This window comes from Lacerta agilis, chromosome 8 (assembly GCF_009819535.1).
Source record: "Lacerta agilis isolate rLacAgi1 chromosome 8, rLacAgi1.pri, whole genome shotgun sequence".
Taxonomy (NCBI): Eukaryota; Metazoa; Chordata; class Lepidosauria; order Squamata; family Lacertidae; genus Lacerta; species Lacerta agilis.
The window spans coordinates 69,107,521-69,131,984 of NC_046319.1; the positions used below are offsets into that span (position 1 = coordinate 69,107,521).

General features: G+C 43.9%; 2 protein-coding genes across 2 annotated transcripts; both read right to left on the minus strand.

Annotated features, from left to right (window-relative positions):
• Positions 1 to 1,222: 1,222 nt before the first annotated feature.
• Positions 1,223 to 23,996, minus strand: LOC117051590 (sulfotransferase 2B1-like). The gene is made up of 8 exons (XM_033158133.1): positions 23,905 to 23,996; positions 22,726 to 22,871; positions 19,969 to 20,177; positions 19,491 to 19,617; positions 18,784 to 18,878; positions 18,161 to 18,341; positions 17,254 to 17,397; positions 1,223 to 1,445 (listed from the first exon to the last, which is right to left on the minus strand). The coding sequence occupies exons 2-7, from the start codon at positions 22,853 to 22,855 to the stop codon at positions 17,288 to 17,290; spliced, it is 852 nt and encodes a 283-aa protein (XP_033014024.1). The 5' UTR covers positions 22,856 to 22,871; positions 23,905 to 23,996; the 3' UTR covers positions 1,223 to 1,445; positions 17,254 to 17,287.
• LOC117051591 (sulfotransferase 2B1-like) lies at positions 1,385 to 15,261 on the minus strand. Its single transcript, XM_033158134.1, has 7 exons — positions 15,195 to 15,261; positions 12,902 to 13,047; positions 9,438 to 9,646; positions 3,722 to 3,848; positions 2,997 to 3,091; positions 2,350 to 2,530; positions 1,385 to 1,589 (listed from the first exon to the last, which is right to left on the minus strand). The coding sequence occupies exons 2-7, from the start codon at positions 13,029 to 13,031 to the stop codon at positions 1,480 to 1,482; spliced, it is 852 nt and encodes a 283-aa protein (XP_033014025.1). The 5' UTR covers positions 13,032 to 13,047; positions 15,195 to 15,261; the 3' UTR covers positions 1,385 to 1,479.
• Positions 23,997 to 24,464: the final 468 nt, after the last annotated feature.

Sequence of the window (24,464 nt, forward strand, 5' to 3'; positions counted from 1 at the left end):
CATATGTGAAAGAAGCTTACCGTCCTTCTCACACTGCAGGCAATTGGGGGGGGTGCATGATAATGCTCTTTCCAAGGACACAAGGGACCCTAGTTACAGCTCTGATTCCCTGCGTGGAACATTCTAGTAAAGCAGACGACTCAGCTACCCTCCCAATGCCACGTCCTGTAACAGGCCTGGATCACTCTGAAATCAACATGACTCAGTCTAAGCAAAGATCCCTGCCCCACCATCACGGGAATAGGCCTGAATCAGCCTGCAATTCAACTTGTGAAGAACTTTCCACCACTGGAGGCTTCTTCTCTTCTTTTCTTCTAGTCTTTGCTCTTCCCACTTTTCTTCAACCAGCATGCCAGGTGAGAATAGCCTTTGCCCCAGTCTGTACCATGACCACTGTTGTTCATGCATTGGTACCCTTGAGGCTAGATTACTGTAATGTGCTCTTTGTGGGGCTGCCTGTGGGGCTGGTTCGGAAACTCCAGCTATTGCAGAATGCTCAAGCCATATTGCTAACGGGAACTTCTGGTCAAGAACATGTGACACCACTGTTAAAACAGCTGCTCTGGCTGCTCAGCTTCTATTGAGCCAGGTTCAAGGTTCTTGCATTGATTTACAAAGCCCTGAACAACCTGGTCCAGGATACGTCAGCGATCACCTGAACCCTTATAGTCCAGCAAGATCACTGAGATCATCTGCAGGAGCATCTTCAGTTGTCCCCCAAGTTGGTGTGTCTCATCTGACAACAAGAAACGGAGCTTTCAGTGTCATTGGCCTTGCCCTGTGAAACACCCTGACAAGAGATTCAGCAGGAGACATCTGTGCCACCTTTTAAACGCCTGCTTGAAGACTCTCTGTTGAGCCAGGCCAGTGCAGGCCATTAAGAGTACTCTCCCACTATGGTCTATTGCCGTTTTTAATTTGTTTTTGTTTTTTTAACTTGTTCTTAGCTTTATGTGATATTACTGTTTGGTTTTATGATACAGTGGTATAAGAATATTTTTATGAATGAACAAAGAAATGTTCATTTACCCAATCTCTAACCTGTTTTATAAATTTATTCAGTTTACCCTGCTCTTTAGCATTCAAAGAGGAACTTTTATAAGAGCAGTTCATGCATTTAAGAAAAGAACACAAATGGGGAAGGCATCTGAGGATGTGCTGTCATATTGGACGGTGCCGGGCATGTTATCGTGAAAGAACACAATCATCTCATGAAGCTTCGGTGGGCATTCTATCTTGAGCAGTGTGAAGAGTACCTTTTGGCTGAATAGGTTGAAGGCCTTCATCAGGTCTATGAAGGCGATGTTCAAGGGACATCTCACTCTCAGCATTTCTCCTGTAGCTGCTGCAGTGAGACCGCCAAGCTCTAAGAGCAACTGTATGATTCCTAATCAGATATCTGTTTATTTAGCAGAAAATAGCCAAACCATATGATACATAAGAATGTGGAGAACAGCAGGATCAACAATCCTGTATTCTTCAGTCCCATGGGAAGGTCATATTCACACCACGCATGTTCTCCCGGTAAACACGGTCAAAGCGTTCACTCTGCGCCACTGTCAGGAGGTTCTTCCAGTCCCCGGAGATCCCTAGAACAACACAAGAGCAAGTGGCAACCACAAAGTAATTTCACCTGAAATTACTTCAACTTAAATTGGGATATTTCTTCCTCATGTTCAGCTGTGAGGCAGGCAACTGATGTAGCTGATGTTAGGTGAGAAAGAACATGCCCCCTGCCTGTTTGCCCTGAGCCCCTCCCCACCCTCCTGACTTGGCACTCCAGCAGCACTAATGCATGCATGTTGGGACCAGCCGGATGCCTCATCCAGCCATGTTTTCTTATTGCACCACAGAGAGCTTAATGAACTGTGTGTCTGTTGCTCTGCCTTCTGAAGTTCTGCTTGGTGTCCAAATAGATGTGAAAGGCACAGGACCTGCCAAATCTAGCATAAACTCTGAGGAAACTACTGTGTCTTGATGGCCTAGAGAAACTGCAATCTTTTTTCAGGGAGTCCCCAGAATTATCCAGGTCTCAAAATTGTGCAGATACACCCTTGTTCTCCAGACTGCTTCTTTCAGAATGATTTCTTGTTTTGATCTGGACATCCATTAAATAGATAGACTTAGATGGGATGTTGCACAGAGAGGAAGATATACTATCCTGCAAACTGTACCCACCTTCTGGACCTGCAAACTCTTTTCACAGTCAGCTCTGACTATATGCTCTATTGACTGGTTACTGATAGACTTTTTCTGTGAAACTTTCAAACATCCACAGAAAAAGAAGAGGTTCTTCACTCCTGGCATGCAGCATTATGGCCTTATTCCCTGGCACTCCAATGTTATTACCTTTCCTCATGAATGTTGCTTTTGTTTGATCAAAAATGTTCTCTGGTGTTGTGGAAAAGTTGGACATCTTGTTGTCCTTCATCTTGTGGAAAGAGGCGTTTTCCACCACAGATTCAATTTGTTGGCTGTTCAGCTCCTTGCCAAGAAAATGACAGATCTTCTGCACGCTGCCTCGAAGGTCCTGCAGAAAGCAAAAGGAAATGGCTATAAATCGCCATGTGATGTAGAGAGCTTGCCCTCGATCAGGAGGCACACAAAGAGCATGAATGCTAGTTTGTGCATTGGGCAAGATGAATGTCTTCTTGAGGATGTGAAATTTGTTGTTAGCACTGTGCAGAAGCCACTCTGTCTCCATCTGCCCCTCAGCCAACATAGCACCCAGGGGGCATCTGAGCCAGCAAGAGGCATTACCTTTGAGGCAGAAAAGCAGGTTATTGGCACATCTGCTCTAATGCAGAAGAAAGGAAATGTGCTCTGCACATGATATGCAGTGTATGTAGAGGTAGCACTGAATTTTGCACATGCTCAGAATCCCTTTCTAGCCAATATTACTAGAATCTTTCAAAAAAAAAGAAGAAGGCAGCTTCATGTGTGAATAATGTCAGAATTGGGGCTGCAGGTCAACACAGTTAAAATTGGACCTTTACCTGCTGTAGTTCTTCATAGGTGATGAAGAAGGTGTTGGCTCTTTCCTTCATCTCCACCCAGCCTTTCACATGGTCAAACCAGGAACCATAACCCACTGGAAGGGTAAAGAGGAAGCAATAGTGAAATGTAAGGAGTTGTGGGGGAGAGGTTGAGAATGCTATTGTAGATGCACAGGAAACACCATTGAGGAACTTACAAAATAACTGCATTGTCCCTTAAAAACAAAATCAGTAACAAGAGACTTCAACGCTACCTTAAGTCCAATGCCACCTACTGACTGCTCTGTGTAATGACATTATCCATGTACGGGAGGAGTAAAGCTTTGAATGAGCCAACAATCTTATGCTTTAATGGGCTTTCTCCAGTAAGGTTTCTTTTTGTTTCTGCCACCAGTGAGAATGTCTGCTATCATTGATTTTGATCTATTCTCTTGTTGGTGTCAATCTCACCCAGCTCTTAAGGGCTTTCCTTAAGTTTCACCCTATTCTCATTTTAGTGCCAATCTTGCCCATCTGAAAGGACATTTATTGATTTTCTTTGAAAGCAAATGACAAATGTAGGACTCCCCTCCCTCCCCCATTTCTCCCTTTCTCCATCTATCCAACTGGGAATTATAGTTCTCTGATATGATTATAATTAGCTAAAAATAAATACTTTCTGGTATTGGGTATCACTAGTGCTGGGTCACAGCAAACAATAGTGGCTGATTTGCCTCCTTCCATACTTTCCCCACTCAGAAAAGTCCCCATGAACTCCTCCATAGTTCCATGGTCCTTCCATTCTTTAAAGCCTTTGATGAAGTGGTAGCTTGAAACCATCACATCTCTAGGGTTACGCAGAGTATAGATGACCTGTAACAGAGGCATGGCCACATTTAGGGAAAGCCCAGGCAGCCCAGCACTTATATATATATATATATATATTACTTTATTGACAATCTCATACAACAGATACAGTATACCTCTTCTTTAACTAGACATGAGTATAAATATTATAAATGAAACAACAACCATATACGTACAAGTAAGACTCCATTTGTTAACAAACAATAAACTTAATTTATATTTCTACTGTCTCTTGTTTTATTCTCTATTAATTAACATAGATAAAAAACAAAAACAAAAAAACCCCACATAATTGGACTTCCTATCATTTCCCTATATGTATTTTCTTTCTGATGGTGAATATACCTAACATTATTAGCTTGTCCTTGTCTCCTTTCTAATACATTCTTAGAACAGTACTTAACCTTTGACTTATTTCATTTATATTTCATTAATCCAGGGTCAATCAAATGGTGCCATAGACTTTATACCACTGTTGTGATTTCATAAATATCTCTTATATTTTCCCCATTTTTGCACGAATGTTTGCCTTGTGCTGCCTCTTAAGCTGTTAGTCAATTGTGCCATTTCTACATATTCCTGTAACTTGTTTTGTCAATCCATTATAGTTGGAGCATTTTCCCCTTCCCAGTTCATTGCTATCAATGTTTGGGCTGCTGCTGTGGCATATAAAATATTTCCATTAATCTATATTTTTCCCAAACCCTAAATAAGGCATTTCTTACTATATGGTCACTAAAGCCTTTTTGCACTTTAGCCTTATCATAATTTAGATATGCATGCCAACCAAAACGGTTGTCATGCCATTCTAGATCTATTACATAATTATTTTTAAGCCGACACCAATCTCTTATCCAAGAAAAGCAGGCTGTTTCATAATATAGTTTTAGGTTGGGCAGGCCGAATCCCCCTCTTTCTTTAAGATCTATAAGGAGTGTATGTTTATTCTTGGTCTGTTCCCTAACCAGATGAATTTAGATATTTCCCTCTGCCAATTTTCAATGCAGCTTGTTTTCCCTATAACAGGAATGGATTGGAACAGAAAAAGCATATTTGGCAAAATATTTAGTTTAACAGCCGCCAAAAGATAGTTTTAATTTTCTCCAAATCTCCATATTCATTTTAACTTCAGTCCATGCCTTGATATAATTGTCTTCATAAATATTTATTTTTTTAGTAGTTAACCATATTCCCAAGTATTTTATTTTTTGACAATTTTTAAGATTTGTTATCTTTTCAATTTCTTCTTTCTCTACTGGAGAAAGGTTTTTTGCCCTTGTGGTGTAGTGGTTAAGAGCGGTAGACTCATAATCTGGTGACTTGTAATGCCAGGTCAATGATGAACAAAACCACTGCCATCCACGACCTGATTGTGGATGGAGGATTTGACCTGGCATGTGTGACAGAGACTTGTTTGGATGAAGCAGATGGGCCTGTCCTTGCCACTGCTTGTCCACCAGGTTTCTCTTATGCACAGCAACCCAGGCCATCTGGGCGGGGAGGGGGGTTGCAGTGATTTTTAGGAAGTCATTAGTTTGCACCAGGCATCCTATTGGGAAGACCCAGTTTTCTGAGTGCATATTCTGGAAGTTGGGCAATAGGGGCAGTACAGGATTCCTTTTGGTGTACCAACCTCCCTGCTGCACCAAGGATTCCCTGCCCGAGCTGCTTCAGGTCATGGCAGATGTGCTCCTGGAGACACCTAGCTTGGTTGTCTTAGGGGATTTTAACATCCATGCTGACACGACCTTACAAGGGGCTGCTCGGGACTTCGTGGAAAGCATGGCATCCATGGGGCTGTCCCTGAATAAGTTTGGCCCAACTCATAGCCACAGACATGCTTTAGACCTGGTGTTTACCTCTATGGATTTTGGTGATCTGACACTAGATAAAAGCAAAACAAAAGAAGTGCCATGGTCAGACCACTTCCTGGTGCAACTGGACTTCTCTGCAACCCTTCTCCTCTGCCAGGAGGTGGGACCAATTTGGATGGTCCATCCCCGCTACTTAATGGATCCAATTGGCTTCCAGAGAGTGGTAGGGGATATATTATCCCATGTTGATGGCCTTTCAGTTGATTCCCTGGTGCCCCACTGGAATGCGGAGTTAACCAGGGCTATTGACTATCTGGGTCCGAAGCGCCCTCTCTGATTGCATGGAGCCCAGACAGCCCCATGGTTTTCCCCGGAGCTGAGGGCGATGAAACAGTCGCTGAGACAGCTAGAGCGCCAGTGGCGAAAAACTCATTCTGAATCAGACTGGACACAGACTAGAGCTCAACTTCGAGCCTACCAAGTGGCAATGGCAACGGTGAAGCAGACCTTCTTCACCGTTCCTATTGCATCTGCAGAAAACAGTGGCAGGAGACTCTTCCAGGTGGTTCGCAATCTATCAGAACCACCTTCATCATCAGGGCTTGGTAGGGACCCCAAGATCTCCTGTAATGCTTTTGCAAAGTTTTTTGCAGATAAAATCGCTCAGATTCGGAAGGAGGTAGACTCCACCGTGGGAGCAGGGCCGGGGCGGGAGAGTGCTAGAGCCCTGTCTAGTCATGTTTCATGGGATCAATTCCAATCTGTTACCTCCGAAGATGTGGACAGGCTGCTTGGATGAGTGAAACCGACCACCTGTCTCCTTGATCCTTGCCCATCCTGGCTAATAAAAGTTAGCCGGGAAGGGCTGGGCGATGGGCTCTGTGGGGTGGTGAATGTTTCCCTCTGTGAGGGAGTCTTCCCAGACCCGCTGAAAGAGGCGGTCATTAAACAGCTTCTTAAAAAAAAATCTTTAGACCCGGCCAATATGGCCAACTATTGCCCAGTCTCAAATCTACCATTCTTGGGCAAGGTGATTGAGCGGGTGGTTGCTGAACAACTCCAAGCACGCCTGGAGGATGCGGACCATTTTGATCCTTTCCAATCGGGATTCAATGGTCAATGATCTCCCGCAGGCTAGGGACAAAGGTGAGAGCTGTTTCCTAGTTCTGATGGATCTCTCAGCGGCCTTTGACACCATTGACCATAACATCCTTCTGGGCCGTCTAGAGGAGTTGGGAGCTAGGGGCACTGTTATACAGTGGTTCTGCTCATTCCTCCTCGGCCATGTTCAGAAAGTGATGGGGGGGTGTTCAGACCCCTGGGCTCTCACTTGTGAGTTGCCTCAGGGTTCCGTCCTCTCCCCCATGCTTTTTAATATCTATATGAAGCTGCTTGGAGAGATCATCAGGGAGTTTGGGCTGGGTGTTCATCAGTATGCAGATGATACCCAGCTCTACCTCTCTTTTAAATCAGAACCAGTGAAGGCGGTGAAGGTCCTGCGTGAGTGCCCGGAGGCGGTTGGAGGATGGATGGTGGTTAACAGATTGAGGTTGAATCCTGACAAGACAGAAGTACTGTTTTTGGGGGACAGGGGGCGGGCATGTGTGGGGGACTCCCTGGTCCTGAATGGGGTAACTGTGCCCCTGAAGGACCAGGTGTGCAGCCTGGGAGTCATTTTGGACTCACAGCTGTCCATGGAGGCTCAGGTTAATTCTGTGTCCAGGGCAGCTGTCTTCCAGCTCCATCTGGTATGCAGGCTGAGACCCTACCTGCCCACAGACTGTCTCGCCAGAGTGGTACATGCTCTAGTTATTTCCCACTTGGACTACTGCAATGCGCTCTATGTGGGGCTACCTTTGAAGGTGACCTGGAAATTGCAATTAATCCAGAATGCGGAAGCTAGACTGGTGACTGGGAGTGGCTGCCGGGACCACATAACACCAGTCCTGTGAGATCTACATTGGTTCCCAGTATGTTTCCAAACACAATTCAAAGTGTTGGTGCTGACCTTTAAAGCCCTAAACGGCTTCAGTCCTGTATACCTGAAGGAGCTCCTCCACCGCCATCGTTCAGCCCAGACACTGAGATCCAGTGCCGAGGGCCTTCTGGTGGTTCCCTCACTGCGAGAAGCAAAGCTACAGGGAACCAGGCAGAGGGCCTTCTCTGTAGTGGCGCCCCCCCCCCCGTGGAATGCCCTCCCATCAGGGGTCAGAGAGATAAACAACTACCTGACATTTAGAAAATACCTGAAGGCAGCCCTGTTCAGGGAAGTTTTTAATATGTGACTTTGTATTGTATTTTAATATTTGTTGGATGCCACCCAGAGTGACCGGTGAGACCCGGCCAGATGGGCGGGGTACAAATAATAAATTGTTGTTGTTGTTGTTGTTGTTGTTGTTGTTGTTGTTGTTGTTACTATTATTATTACCACCGGGTTCGTGTCTCCGCTTCTCAACATGCAGCTGCTGGGTGACCTTGGGCTAGTCACACTTCTTTGAAATCTCTCAGCCCCACTCACCTCACAGAATGGTTGTTGTGGGGGAGGAGAATGTTAGCCGCTTTGAGACTCCTTCGGGTAGTGATAAAGCGGGAGATCAAATCCAAATGCTTCCTCTTCTTCTTCCTATGTTTGGTTTTACTTATATTCAGTTTTAATCCCGCTACCTTCCCATAATTATTGATAACAGTGGTACCTCGGGTTACAGACGCTTCAGGTTACAGACACTTCAGGTTACAGACTCCACTAACCCAGTTAAGAACTTTACTTCAGGATAAGAACAGAAATCGTGCTCTGGCAGTGCAGCAGCAGCGGGAGGTCCCATTAGCTATAGTGGTGCTTCAGGTTAAGAACAGTTTCAGGTTAAGAACGGACCTCCAGAACGAATTAAGTACATAAACAGAGGTACCACTGTATTTCCAAGGTTTTCACTAGACTCTCTTTAGGGTTTTTGGTTATGATGATAAGATCACCCGCAAATGCCCATAGTTATATATATTATTTCCCAGTGTTATACCCTTAATATTCTTTTCATCTCCAATTTTCTTATTTAAAACTTCCATTACTAAAATAAATATAAGCGCAGAGAGCGGACAGCCCTGTCTTGTCCCTTTATTAATTTCACATTCTTCTGTTATTTTCCCATTTATTATAATTTTTGCCTTCTGTTTTGTGTAAATAGCCTGAATTCCATTACAGAATGAGTCTCCAATCTCCATATGCTGTAGCATAGTTGTCATGAATCTCCAAGAAATATTATCAAACGCTTTCTCCGCATCAACCACCATTAACATAGATGGTTTATCAATTCGCGATTCCAGATATTCCAACACATTTATGATATTCCTGATGTTACTCTGAATTACATGGCCAGGGAGAAAAGCCAGCCTGGTCTTTATATATTACCGTTTGGAGAATTTTTTTCATTCTTTCAGCTAAAATGTAGGCATAGAGTTTATAGTCGTTGTTCAGGCAGCCCAACACTAACATTAGGCAGAGTGTGGCAGCAAACTGAAGGCATGATAAATAAAACCTGACATGAGAACAGAGGAAGCCTCCAGTGAGGACCTGGGCTGACCATGCATGTGGACCAAGTCCAATTAAAGTTCTTCCACAATCAGGAAACTGCTAAGGAGATTCCCAATATTCCTCCCCATTCTCTAGTACAAAATATGGCATCCTCCTGTAAACAGGCTGTGTCAAGTGTTCCAGAATCCCCACATCTGTGTGTCAGAAAGACAGGAGCCAAAGACAGGTTTGATGTGTCCATCGTTCCTCTCTTACCTTGGCCTTGGAGTGGAGGAAGGACTTGGGGAAAAGCTGGAATGGCAGGTGAGTATTCAGGATCCTGGGGGAAGGATTTTTCAAGGCAATCGGCAAATGATCATCCAACTCAATCCAGGGTGCCCTTTCCCACAGTGGTGTACTCTGAACCCATGAGGGGTCCCCATGGCTCAAGATTAAGCTCAAGATCTCTGCCATCCAATGGGTACCTAGGAGGAAATCCACCAGTCAGTCATTGTGCATTAATACTTGGCCCTTGCAAAAGCAATTAGAGGAACATAAGAATTTGAACGAATCTTCATCCTCTGCTAGCTATTCAGCATCCTATGGGGCAAGATTCCCATAATTCTAGAATGGTATGTTGTTGTTGTTCAATCTTTCAGTCTTGTCTGACTCTTCGTGACCCCATGGACCAGAGCAGGCCAGGCACCCCTATCCTCCACTGCCTCCCGCAGTTTGGCCAAACTCATGCTAGTTGCTTCGAGAACACTGTCCAATCATCTCATCCTCTGTCGTCCCCTTCTCCTTGTGCCCTCCATCTTCCCCAACATCGGGGTCTTTTCCAGGGAGTCTTCTCTTCTCATGAGGTGGCCAAAGTACTGGAGCCTCAACTTCAGGATCTATCCTTCCAGTGAGCACTCAGGGCTGATTTCTTTAAGGATGGATAAGTTTGATCTTTTTGCAGTCCATGGGACTCTCAAGAGTCTCCTCCAGCACCATAATTCAAAAGCATCAATTCTTCAGCGATCAGTCTTCTTTATGGTCCAGCTCCCACTTCCATTCATTACTACTGGGAAAACCATAGCTTTAACTATACGGACCTTTGTCGGCAAGGCATGGTGAAATTGACTAAATTATTTTGCTGAGTGTGGCACAAATGAGAACAGAAGAATAACCTGCTGGATGACGCCAATGACCCATGGAGTCTGGCATCCTGTTTCTCCCAGAATCCTGTGGGAAACTAGAGAGCAGCATTATGTTAGCAGCAGCTTTGTTTTCAGTCTGTTCCTAGTGATCCCCATGATGGAATCTGCTTTTCTCACGACCATTACACACTGGGTCAGCGTCTTCCTTGAGCTATCTAAGATGACTCCAAGGTCTTGCTCTTGCTCCATCACCTCCAGTTTTGACCCCATGAGCGTGTATGGGAAATTAAGATTTTTTGCTCCAACATGCATCACTTTACACTTGTTTACATTAAATTGCATTCACCATCTTACTGACCATCTATTTTTAGTGTCAGCAAACTTGGCCACCTCACTTCTTGATCATTTATGAACAAGTTACAAAAGCACAGGTCCCAATACCAACTCCCAAGAAATGGGTACTTTCTAAGGGAATGCCTCCCTCTTCTTCAAAGTAATGTTCTCCTTTCTCAGAGCTGTCATTGTGGAAGGGCCACCCAGCTACCACATCCCTGAAGGCCTCCTGGACCACTTTATCTGCCTCCTACACTTTCTAGTTTTGCCACCTTGGCCGCAAGGGAAGGAACTTGTTCCTGGAGTGCCAGAATCTCATGGCACCTCTGACATACACATGACTTCTGTGCCATGGGGAGTTATTCATACAAATGGTAGAGGGTGCAAAACAATGCAAAAACCCCACATCCCTGCTGGTCTTGTTAATTTGCTTCTTTTAATTTAAAACAAAATAAAATAAAAAATTCCTTCCAGTAGCACCTTAGAGACCAACTACCCATTAACTTTCCTGCTTGCTAGATTTGTGCTGTTCTTGTGGGGTTCTTCGTCTAGTTTACTGTGGTTCCCTTAATTGTCCTGCTAGGTAGCTTTACTATGGACTTCCTAGCCCTAGAATTTAGCTCCTGTGTTGTGAGTTTTCACAGGATTTTTATCCTGGTGGACAGTGACCTTACTCTGCCCTTGTCAATCTATGTTGCTTCAATTCAATTATTAAATTAAGTGGGTGTTCATTATACAGACTATACCAGACAGATGGCATATTTGTCTATATACACTCAACATTTAGATATGGTTATCCTGACACAGCATCAGAGACAGAATTTGGTAATATGGTGCCCTGAGCAAGGACAAATTTTCCCCCTCACCTCCCCAACTTATTTTCACAATAATACCTTTAGGTACAGCTACTTTTTAAATAAATCTCAGTAGGTAAGCATATAAGTATAGGTTTGATTGTGATTGTGATTGTGATTATTCACCCCCTGGGATTGGGACCCTTTGCAAGGGAATCACCCACACCACCCATATCCAGCACTGACAACGTTCCTAGTGACGTAACAGAAACATGCTATAACATATAAGATTCTCCTGGGAATATTCTTAGTCCAGCTCGTGAGTGCTGTTAATAACTGGGTTCAGATATCCCAGAAAGAAAGAATGATGTGAAAGTCTCTCTTATATTTTTCAAGGTTTCCTAATTTCCCCAGGAATTTCAAGTGTGGTGTAGTAGTTAAGAGCCAGTATGGTGTAGTGGTTAAGAGTGGTAGACTCATAATCTGGGGAACCGGGTTCGTGTCTCCGCTCCCCCACATGCAGCTGCTGGGTGACCTTGGGCTATTCACACTTCTCTGAAGTCTCTCAGCCCCACTCACCTCACAGAGTGTTTGTTGTGGGGGAGGAAGGGAAAGGAGAATGTTAGCCGCTTTGAGACTCCTTAGGGTAGTGATAAAGTGGGATATCAAATCCAAACTCCTCTTCTTCTTCTTCTTCTTCTTCTTCTTCTTCTTCTTCTTCTTCTTCTTCTTCTGTGATCATCAGCGGTGGCTAGGGATGGTGTAATATGTCTAATTTGATTTCTCATTTTTGAAATATTAAACTCACTTTTTCATATTTCCAAGTCAGTTTGTGAATTTTCTTGCACATGTTTAAAAAGCATTTCCCCCTAATATAATGTGTTTCTATGTTTTTACCCACTGAAGTATGCATTTTATGTACACTTAGACTAGTAAATGCATTTTTTACATGTTATTTAGCTGAAGAAGCGCATTGCAAATTTCAGGGATTCTATGTGTTTCACTTTGTGAAATTCAAAAAGTGAAAAACATGTAACTTTCACATGTTGTGGACTTGTGGTGAACTTGTACACAGATTTTGAAACCAAGTTTTACAGGAATCAGGACGTTTTTACATGATATCTTGGGCACACAGGTCTATTCTAATATTAAACTTGTTTGCTGTCCATCTTTCCTTTATTTGTAAACTTCATATAATTTATTTGTTTATTGCTCCATGATTAATCATTACCCATTTATGGAGAACTAACCTGACTTTTCCCCTTAATACCTGGTTTTTAAAGGTCTTATATATCACAATATCTGAAAAACTCATTTTTCATGGGTTTCCAGGGATAAAACCAAAGCTTAGGACTATGCAGCTACATGGTGGTTGTTCATGACTTATGTCGAAAGCAAACTTATGGCTGGCAGATTTAGTGGATATTTTAAGTCTAAATCAAAAGTCTGTTTACCTAATTGCACCACTGACCTGATTTGGGGTACGTGACATTCACTATATCATCATCCAACAGTTGGAGTTCATTTTCCACATAGCTGAGTGTTTCCACTGACATCAAAAGGTGAGCAAATTGGAACCCCTTGTATTTGAAATAAGCCATTGATGACACTGAAAAGCTGAAGATGAGAGAGAGAGAGAGAGAGAGAGAGAGAGAGAGAGAGAGAGAGAGAGAGAGTTTATGTCACATCCTTAGGTACATTCAGGAGGCTACTGTTCTAGAGCCAAACTCTGGGGATAGCTGGGGGCAGGGGAAGGGGAGAGTTCAGGAGGTGATGATGGACCATCAGTAGATGCTCAAGTGGTACCACCAGGTGTGGTGGGGGGAAATCCAAGGAACTCAGTTCTGAGTACATGTCATATCTGTCAGGGCTGGGTCAAATGCTGGGTCAGATGCTGGTCAGCACAAAGAGGCAGAGTCCGTTGTCAGTGAAATCAATGCTTTATTCAAGGAAATGGCAAACAACTCACCAATACTTCCCGGTCAGTCTTTCCACTATAGAGCTGTTGTCGGGACTGAATGTCCCTTTCTTCCATACTTTCTAAGGCTCCTCCGCTCCCGGATGTTACCCAAGCAGTCTCCAACTGTCTCTGCATATCTCTTGTCTCTTCTCTTCTCTGCCCTCCTCATGATTTTGGGTATTCTTTGAGACCGGGATACAGGAGGATCTTCTTGCAGCCAGAGAGGGCCATTCCCGTGATTCTTCAGCAGATTCTTGACACACACATCCCATCTCTACTTCAGTCTGAGCTGCTCACTCTCACTTTTCCCTGCTCAGTAAACCTTCTCAGCATCCTTCTCCTCCCAATGCTCTCCCTCTGACATCTCCCCAGTGTCCGACCACCAGACTCCTGACTCTTCCCCAACTGGTGCCTCCCACTGCACTTCATCCAGGCAGATCCTGACAACAGCAGGCTTTCAAATCTCAATATGATCATGGGTGCATGTTTTCACACCATTAACTCAAATCACTTCCATTAGGAAATACCGTATGAAAGATACTCGGAGTTGAGTGTGAATTTCATGCTCTTTATTCAGCTCATAGTAGTGAGGAATGTAGTTCCCCCAAAACGTTTGCTTTATATACACTATTTACACAATGGGCCCCACGTGATTGGCTAATTCCGGGATACTCCTGTATGCCAATCAGAGTGCGGATTCACTTTCACCTGGAGCTGGATTGGGTGGCTCCTGCAGACCAATCAGACTGCTGCAATCTCAATCCTATTGTTCTGGGACCAATCAGACTGCTGCAATCTCAATCCTATTGTTCTGGGACCAATCAGACTGCTGCAATCTCAATCCTATTCTAGGACCAATCAGACTGCTGCAGTTTGGATCCTATTCAACTCAGTACATAACACCGTAGGTCCCAAAGACATCCTCTAGATCACTGCCACTATGCATCAACTGAAGGAAAATCAGTTTGTGCAAGAAGGGAGTGCTACACCACAGCAACATCTGCCTAAAAAAAGACACCCACCACTCCATACACACACATGCATAACTGCTGCTGGGGCTACTCACACACTGTTTACCTGAAGTGCAAAGGAGTCTTTCCTTTTCCCTGCTTCTGCCAATAGGAGGCAAGGGGAGGTGAACTTTTGCTCATATATGGAACCCTTGATACTCATGTATTGATTTACAGCATTCCACTTGTTCAATAGCTGAAAACATTTCCAGAACAACTTTACATAACAGCAGCAAACCAAGAGCAAAGCAAACAGTCCCCACTCACAGCCTTAAAATCTCAAGAGACAATCCAAAAGGAAAGGGGGAAGAAAACCCTTATGTAAAGATTCAAATGTCTGAAACTGATGACCAGATTGCATGGAATCTGTTTGGGAAGAAGAGAAGTGAAATGAAGTGGCTCTCTCAGCAGAGGCATTGCTCTCCCTTCTCTCTCGCAGCTGCAAACAGGAGGAGGAGAGCCGATAGCAGACAGTTCAGGGAGGAGAGGAGCAGGGGGAGCAGGTCTCTCAGAAGAGCCAGTGGGTAGACCTGTAGTCCTGTCTTTGTTCAGCTGCCACATTTATAGAATATAGCAGTTAATTTAAAACCCATGCATGTTCCAACCTGGAAAAGGAAAGAGGGAATCTGGAAAAGGGAGAAGGAAACTGAGGAATAATTCATCAAGGGGAGGAGAAGGAGGTTGAGATAACATGAAAGAACGTAAGCAAACCTTGAATACAAGAAGGAAACAGGAGCAGTCTTTATAATTCAGCAGCTACTGGAGCATTCTGTGGGTCAGGGAAAGATACTTACTGTGTGATGAAACCTTGCAAAGAGTCTGCAGTAATATCAGGAAGCAGGAGTAATTGGGAACTTCAGCAGGTATATTTGGAGTACAACGACCCAGCATAGCATGCACTTCCTACATAGATAAGACGAAGGTGCCAATGAACTTTGGATGAAACCACTGCCAACCAGAGAGGGGAGTTTCTGTTCCAGGCCAGGCATGCCTATTTAAGACACAGGCCATGCTCACTACAGTTGAGTCTGGAGCTTGCTTGCTTTCCTGGCTCACAGAGCAAGACTTAAACACTGAGTCAGGGGGGAGTGTGTGTTCTCACTCCCTCCCCCCACACACACACCTCCCCAATTCAGAGATAGGGAGGAGGTTCCATCTTGCTGGGAGAGGCACTTGCAAAGGAGCATCTAGCAGCGCTCCAGACCAAATCTGCTGCTCACCAGCTGTTGTGCAAAGATTCAACTCTGCTTAGATCTGCTTCCCCATTGCTTTAACTGCAGAGGCTTACGGGTTGGTGAAATGAGTCCCCGCCAGTGGTGCAAAAATCATGTACCAGAATATGGAGTGGATTGCATATATGTGTCTGGTGACAAGAAGGCACTGTTTCGGTCAGTTCATATGTGAAAGAAGCTTACCGTCCTTCTCACACTACAGGCAATTTCTGGGGGGTACATGATAATGCTCTTTCCAAAGACACAAGGGACCCTAGTTACAGCTCTGATTCCCTGCGTGGAACATTCTAGTAAAGCAGACGACTCAGCTACCCTCCCAATGCCACGTCCTGTAACAGGCCTGGATCACTCTGAAATCAACATGACTCAGTCTAAGCAAAGATCCCTGCCCCACCATCACGGGAATAGGCCTGAATCAGCCTGCAATTCAACTTGTGAAGAACTTTCCACCACTGGAGGCTTCTTCTCTTCTTTTCTTCTAGTCTTTGCTCTTCCCACTTTTCTTCAACCAGCATGCCAGCTGAGAATAGCTTTTGCCCCAGTCTGTACCATGACCACTGTTGTTCATGCATTGGTACCCTTGAGGCTAGATTACTGTAATGTGCTCTTTGTGGGGCTGCCTGTGGGGCTGGTTTGGAAACTCCAGCTGTTGCAGAATGCTCAAGCCATATTGCTAATGGGAGCTTCTGGTCAAGAATATGTGACACCACTGTTAAAACAGCTGCTCTGGCTGCTCAGCTTCTATTGAGCCAGGTTCAAGGTTCTTGCATTGATTTACAAAGCCCTGAACAACCTGGTCCAGGATACGTCAGCGATCACCTGAACCCTTATAGTCCAGCAAGATCACTGAGATCATCTGCAGGAGCATCTTCAGTTGTCCCCCAAGTTGGTGTGTCTCATTTGACAACAAGAAACCGAGCTTTCAGTGTCATTGGCCTTGCCCTGTGAAACACCCTGACAAGAGATTCAGCAGGAGACATCTGTGCCACCTTTTAAACGCCTGCTTGAAGAATCTCTGTTGCGCCAGGCCAGTGCAGGCCATTAAGAGTACATCTCCCACTATGGTCTGTTGCTGTTTGTTTTTAATTTGTTTTTGTTTTTTTAACTTGTTCCTGGCTTTTTGTGATATTACTGTTTGGTTTTATGATACAGTGGTATGAGAATATTTTTATGAATGAACAAATAAATTTTCATTTACCCAGTCTCTAACCTGTTATATAAATTTATTCATTTTACCCTGCTCTTTAGCATTCAAAGAGGAACTTTTATAAGAGCAGTTCATGCATTTAAGAAAAGAAAACAAATGGGGAAGGCATCTGAGGATGTGCTGTCATATTGGACGGTGCCGGGCATGTTATCATGGAAGAACACAATCATCTCATGAAGCTTCGGTGGGCATCCTATCTTGAGCAGTGTGAAGAGTCCTTTTGGGCTGACGAGGTTGAAGGCCTTCATCAGGTCTATGAAGGCTGGTGTTCAAGGAGCGTCTCGGACTCAGCATTTCTCCTGCAGCAGTTGCAGTGATACCTCCAAGCTCTAAGAGCAACTGTAAGATTTCTGATCAGGTATCTGTTTATTTAGCAGGAAATAACCAATCCATCTGATACCTAAGAATGTGAGGGTGGAGAACAGCAGGAGCAACAATCTGGGATTCTTCATTCCCAAGGGAAGGTCATATTCACACCACGCATGTTCTCCCAGTAAACACGGTCAAAGTGTTCACTCTGTGCCACTGTCAGGAGGTTCTTCCAATCCCCAGAGATCCCTAGAAAAACACAAGAGCAAGAGGCAACCACAAAAAAGTTCACCTGAAATTACTTCAACTTAAATTGTGATGGTTCTTCCTCATGCTCAGCTGTGAGGCAAGCAACCCCTCAGGTAGCTGATGTTAGGGGAGAAAGAACATTCCCCCTGCCTGTTTCCCCTGAGCCCCTCCTAAGCCATTCCCGCCCTCCTGACATGGCACTCTACGAGCACTAATTCTTCCATGTTGCGTACCTGGACCAGCTGGGTGTCTCATCCAGCCATGCTTTCTTATTGCACCTCAGAACACTGTTGCTCTGCCTGCTGAATTTCTGCTTGCTTTCCAAATGGATGTGAAAAGCACAGAATCTGCCAAATCTAGCATAAACAACCCTGAGGCAACTACTGTGTCTTGATGACCAGGAGAATCTGCAACCTATTTTCAGGAAGTCCCCAGCATTATCCAGGTCTCAAAATTGTGCAGATATACCCTTGTTCTACAGACTGTCTGTTTCAGAATCATTTCTTATTTTGATCTGGACATCCATGAAATAGATAGACTTAGGTGGGATGTTGCACAGAGAGGAAGATATACTATCCTGTAAACTGTGCCCATTTTCTGGACCTTCAAACTGTGTTCACAGTCAGCTCTGACTCCACACTCTATTGACTGGTTGCTGATAGACTTTTTCTGTGAGGCATCAAACATCCACGGAAAAAGAATAGGTTCTTCGCCCCTAGCATGAGCATTATGGACTTATTCCCTGGCACTCCAATGTTATTACCTTTCCTCATGAGTGTTGCCTTTGTATGGTCAAAAATGTTCTCTGATGTTAAGGAAAAGTTGGACATCTTGTTGTCCTTCATCTTGTGGAAGGAGGCGTTTTCCACCACAGACTCAATTTGTTGGCTGTTCAGCTCCTTGCCAAGAAAATGACAGATCTTCTGCACGCTGCCCCGAAGGTCCTGCAGAAAGCAAAAGCAAATGGCTGTGAATGCACCCATGATGTAGACTAGAGAGCTTGCCCTTGATCAAGAGGCACACAGGTGTGCATTGGGGAAGATGAATATTTTGGGGATGTGGAATTTGCTGTTATCACCGTGCAGAAACCACTGTGTCTCCAGCTGCCCCTCAGCCAGCAAAGCACCCAGGGGTCACCTGAGTCATCAGGAGACATTGCTTTCGAGGCAGAAAAGCATATTATTGGTACTTCTGCTCCCATGCAGAAGAAAGGAAATGTACTCTGCACATGATATGCAGTGTATGTAGAGGTAGCAACAAATTTTGCACATGCTCAGAATCCCTTTCTAGCCAATATTACCAGAATATTTTTTTAAGGTAGCTTCATGTGTGAATAATGTTAAAATTGTTGGCAGCAGATCAACACAGTTAAAATTGGACCATTACCTGCAGTAGTTCTTCATAGGTGTTGAAGAAGATGTTGGCTCTCTCCTTCATCTCCACCCAACCTTTCACATGGTCAAACCAGGAACCATAACCCACTGGAAGAGCAAAGAGGAAGCAAGGGTGAAATGTAAGGAGTTATGGTGGGGAAGTAGAGAATGCTGTTGTAGATGTAAACACCATTCAGTAACCTAGAAAATAACTGCATTATCCCTTAAAAACAAAATCAGTAACATGAGACTTCAACACTACCCTGTGTCCAATGCCACCTACTGATTGCTCTATGTACTGACATTTTCCACATACAACAAAAGTAAACCTTTGAATGAGTCGACAATCTTACACTTTAATGGGCTTTCTCCATTAAGGTTTCTTTTTGTTTCTGCCACCAGTGAGAATGTCTGCTATCATCGATTTTGATCTATTCTCTTGTTGGTGCCAATCTCACCCAGCTGTTAAGGGCTTTCCTTAAGTTTCACCCTATTCTCATTTTAGTGCCAATCTTGCCCACCTGAAAGGACATTTTCTTTAAAAGCAAATGAGAAGTGTAGGACTTTCCCGCATTTCTCCACTTCTCCATGTATCCAACTGGGAATTATAGTTCTCTGATACAACTGTAGAGTTATGTAAAAATAAATACTTTCTGGTGGTGGACATCACTGGTACTGGGTCACAGCAAACAAGAGTGACTGATTTGCCTCCTTCCATACCTTCCCCACTCAGGAAACTCTCCATAAACACTTCCACAGTTCCTGGGCCCTTCAATTCTTTAAAGCCTTTGATGAAGTGGTAGTTTGAACACATCGCATCTCTAGGGTTACGCAGAGTATAGACTACCTGTAACAGAGGAAGAGGTATATTGAGGGAGAGCCCAGGCAGCCCAACACTAACATTAGGCAGAGTGTGGCAGAAAACTGAAGGCATGATAGATAAAACCTGACATGGGAACAGGAGAAGCCTCCAGTGAGGAACTGGGCTGAGCATGCATGTGGACCAGTTCAAGTTCTCCCACAATCAGGAAACTGCTAAGGAGATTCCCAATATTCCTCCCCATTCTCTAGTACAAAAAATGAAATCCTCCTGTAATCAGGCTGTGTCAAGTGTTTGTCTTCCAGAATCCCGCACATCTGTGTGTGAAAAAGACAGGAACCAAAGACAGGTTTGATGTGTCCATCGTTCCTCTCTTACCTTGGCCTTGGAGTGGAGGAAGGACTTGGGGAAAAGCTGGAGTGGCAGGTGAGTAGTCAGGAGCCTGGGGGAAGGATTTTTCAAGGCAATCTGCAAATGATCGGCATACTCGATGCAGGGTGCCCTTTCCGTTAGTGGTACATTCTGAACCCATGAGGGGTCCCCTTGACTCTGGATTAAGCTCAAGATCTCCGACATCCAATGAGTACCTAGGATGAAGTCCACCAGTCAGAGGCTTCTTCTATAAAACCCACTTGTACATAAAAGTCTGGCCCTTGCTAAATCAAATGGAGAAACTTAAACAATCGAATGGATCTTTGTCCCCTGCTAGCTATTCAGCATCCTCCTATGAGGCAAGATTTCCCAAATCAGGAATGGTATACAGTTGTGAAGTTAGCTGTGTGTTGCTCAAATGACAACAGAAAGTCTGCTTGATCAGCCCAATGGATTATCCTGTCAAGCTCCCTGTTTCTCCCAAAAGCCTGTGGGAATATGGAAAGCAGAACATGAGCACAAGAGCATTCTCCCCTCCTGTGGTTACCTGACAGTAATATTTGGTAGCATTACTGCCTCAACTGTGGAGGCAGAGCACAGCCATCATGGCTAGTAGCCACTGATAGCCTTCTCCATGAATTTGTCTCCTCCTCTTATTTGCTCCATCATGCATCACTTTACACTTGTTTACATTGACTTGCCTTTGCCATTTTGCTGACCATCTATTTTTAGTGTCGGCAAACTTGGCCACCTCACTGCTCATTCATTTATGAACAAATTAAAAAGCAGAGGTTCCAATAGCAACTGCCAAGAAATGGGTCCTTTCCAAGGGAATGCCCCCCCCTCTTCTTCAACATGATGTTCTCCTTTCTCAGGAACCTTCCTTAAGGCAGGAGAGTTGTCATTGTGGGAGGGCCACCCAGCTACCATATCCCCGAAGGCCTCCTGGACCACTTTCTCCACCTCCTACACTTTCTAGTTCTGCTACCTTGGCCTCAGGTGAAGGAACTTTTTCCTGGAGAGCCAGAATCTCATGGTACCTCTGACATACACATGACTTCTGCGCCATGGGGAGATATTCATACAAATGGCAGAGGGTGCAAAACAATGCAAAAACCCCACACCCCTGCTGGTTTTGATAATCTGCTTCTTTTTAATTTAGTTACCCATTGCCTTTCCTGCTTGCCAGATTTATGCTGTTCTTGTGGGGTTACTGTGGTTCCTGTAATTGTCCTGCTAGGTAGCTTTACTATGGACTTCCTAGCCCTCGAATTTAGCTCCTGTGCTGTGAGTTTTCCCAGGATTTTTATCCTGGTGGACAGTGAACTTACTCTGCCCTTGTCAATTTATGTTGCTTTAATTCAATCATTAAATGCAGTGGGTGCTCATTATGAGGACTATACCAGACAGATGGCATATTTGCCTTTATACAATCAACATTTAGAGACGGTTTGCCTGACACAGCATCAGAGACAGACTTTGGTAATATGGTGCCCTGAGCAAGGACAAAATTTTCCCTCACCCCCCCCCCAAAAAAAAATATTTTCACAATAATACCTTTAGGTACAGTTGCTTTTTTAAATAAATCTTCTCAGTAGATAACCATATAAATATAGCTCCCGTTACAGGTAGGTAGCTGTGTTGGTCTGCCATAGTCAAAACAGAATAAAATAAAAAAATTCCTTCCAGTAGCACCTTAAAGACCAAATAAGTTTGTTCTTGGTATGAGCTTTCGTGTGCACAGGTATCTGAAGAAGTGTGCATGCACACGAAAGCTCATACCAAGAACAAACTTAGTTGGTCTCTAAGGTGCTACTGAAAGGAATCTTTTATTTTATTTTGTTTTCATGTAAATATAGGTTTGATTTTGATTATGATTATGATTATGCACCCCCTCTGCTTAGCACGCTTTGCAAGGGAATCACCCACACCACCTATATCCAGCACTGACAGCGTTCCAAGTGACATGACAGAAGCATGCCATAACATATAAGATTTTCCTGGGAATATTCTCAGTTCAGCTCATGAGCACTGTAAATATCTGGGTTCAGATACCCCGGAAAGAAATAATGATGTGAAAATCTCTCTTATTTTTTTTCAAGGTTTCCTGACTTCCCCAGGAAATTCAAGTGTTCTTTCACTTCCTTCTGCGAACATCAACAGTGGCTAGGGATGGTGTTATGCATCTATTTTGATTTCTCATTTTTGAAATATTAAACTCAGTTCTCCATATTTCCACATCAGTTTATGAATCTTCTTGCACATTTTTACAAAACATTTTCCCTTACTAAAATGCATTTTTATTTTCCCCAACTAAAGTATGCATTTTATGCACACTAGTCTAGTATATGCATTTTGTACACATTACTTAGCTGAAGAAGTGCATTGCAAAATTCAGAGATTGTCTGTGTTTCACTTTGTGTACTTCAGAAAGCGAAGAACATGTAACTTTCACATGTGGTGGATTTGTGGATTTTATAATTTATTTGTTTATTGCACCTTGACTAATCTTTACCCATTTATTGAGAACTAACCTGACTTTTCCGCTTGATACCTGGTTTAAAAAGGTTTTATATATTGCAATATCTGAAAAATTGAACTCATTCCTCATTCATGGGTTTCCAGGGATTAAGCCAAAGCTTATGACTATGCAGCTACATGATGGTTGTTCATATCTTATGTCAAAAGCAAACTTATACCTGGCAGGTTACTGGATACTTTAAGTCTAAATCCAAAGTCGATTTACCTAATTGCAACACTGACCTGACTTGGGGTAAGTGAGGTTCACTATATCATCATCCAACAGTTGAAAGTCATTTTCCAAATAGCTGAGTGTTTCCACTGAGTAAAACTGATGAGGAAAAATGATCCCCTTGTATTTGAAATAAGCCATTGATGACACTGAAAAACTGAAGATGAGAGAGAGGGGGAGAAAGATTATGTCATATGTGGAGGGATATTCAAGTAGCTGCTGTTCTAGAGCCAAGCTCTGGGGATTGATTTACAGCATTCCACTTGTTCAATAGCTGAAAAGATTTGCAGAACTGCTTTATGTAACAGCAGCAAACCAAGAGCAAAGCAAACAGTCCCCACTCACAGCCTTAAAATCTCGAGAGACAATCCAAAAGGAAAGGGGGAAGAAAACCCTTATGTAAAGATTCAAATGTCTGAAACTGATGACCAGATTGCATGGAATCTGTTTGGGAAGAAGAGAAGTGAAATGAAGTGGGTGTCTCAGCAGAGGCATTGCTCTCCCTTCTCTCTCGCAGCTGCCAACAGGTGGAGGACTGCCGATAGCAGACAGTTCAGGGAGGAGAGGAGCAGGGGGAGCAGGGGGAGCAGGGGGAGCAGGTCTCTCAGAAGAGCCGGTGGGTAGACCTGTTGTCCTGTCTTTCTTCATCTGCTACATTTATAGAATATAGCAGTTAATTTAAAACCCATACATGTTCCAATCTGGAAAAGGAAAGAGGGAATCTGGAAAAGGGAGAAGGAAACTGAGGAATAATTCATCAAGGGGAGGAGAAGGAGGTTGAGATAACATGAAAGAACGTAAGCAAACCTTGAATACAAGAAGGAAACAGGAGCAGTCTTTATAATTCAGCAGCTACTGGAGCATCCTGTGGGTCAAGGAAAGATACTTACTGTTTGAGGAAAACTTGCAATGAGTCTGATTTCACGAAATGAGCTGATTTCATGGAATCTGTTTGGGAAGAAGTGAAGTGAAGATAATTTAAAACCCATGCATGTTCCAATCTGGAAAAGGAAAGAGGGAATCTGGAAAAGGGAGAAGGCAACTGAGGAATAATTCATCAAGGGGAGGAGAAGGAGGTTGAGATAACATGAAAGAACGTAAGCAAACCTTGAATACAAGAAGGAAACAGGAGCAGTCTTTATAATTCAGCAGCTACTGGAGCATTCTGTGGGTCAGGGAAAGATACTTACTGTGTGAGGAAACCTTGCAAAGAGTCTGCAGTAATATCAGGAAGCAGGAGGAATCAGGAACTTCAGCAGGTATATTTGGAGTACAACGACCCAGCATAGCATGCACTTCCTACATAGATAAGACGAAGGCGCCAATGAACTTTGGATGAAACCACTGCCAACCAGAGAGGGGAGTTTTTGTTCCAGACCAGGCATGCCTCTGAAAAAACACAGGCCATGCTCACTACAGTTGAGTCTGGGGCTTGCTTGCTTTCCTGGCTCACAGAGCAAGACTTAAACACTGAGTCAGGGGGGAATGTGTGTTCTCGGCCCCCCCCCCGCCCCACCTCCCCAATTCAGAGATAGGGAGGAGGTTCCATCTTGCTGGGAGAGGCACTTGCAAATGAGCATCTAGCAGCCCTCCAGACCAAATCTGCGGCTCACCAGCTGTTGTGCAAAGATTCAACTCTGCTTAGATCTGCTTCCCCATTGCTTTAACTGCTGAGGCTTACGGGTTGGAGAAAGGGGTCCCCGCCAGTGGTGCAAAAAATATGTTCCAGACTATGGAGTGGGTGGCATAT

Coding starts and splice junctions, on each gene's coding strand:
- LOC117051591 (XM_033158134.1), bottom strand. CDS start 13,031: ATGGCTTATTTCAAATACAAGGGGTTCCAATTTGCTCACCTTTTGATG. Junction 9,647..12,901: donor TGTCACGTACCCCAAATCAG/GTCAGTGGTGCA, acceptor ATTTCCTCCTAG/GTACCCATTGGATGGCAGAG. Junction 3,092..3,721: donor GACTTTTCTGAGTGGGGAAA/GTATGGAAGGAG, acceptor TTACCCTTCCAG/TGGGTTATGGTTCCTGGTTT.
- LOC117051590 (XM_033158133.1), bottom strand. CDS start 22,855: ATGGCTTATTTCAAATACAAGGGGATCATTTTTCCTCATCAGTTTTAC. Junction 18,879..19,490: donor GAGTTTCCTGAGTGGGGAAG/GTATGGAAGGAG, acceptor TTGCTCTTCCAG/TGGGTTATGGTTCCTGGTTT. Junction 18,342..18,783: donor CCTATGAAGAACTACTGCAG/GTAATGGTCCAA, acceptor TGCTTTCTGCAG/GACCTTCGGGGCAGCGTGCA.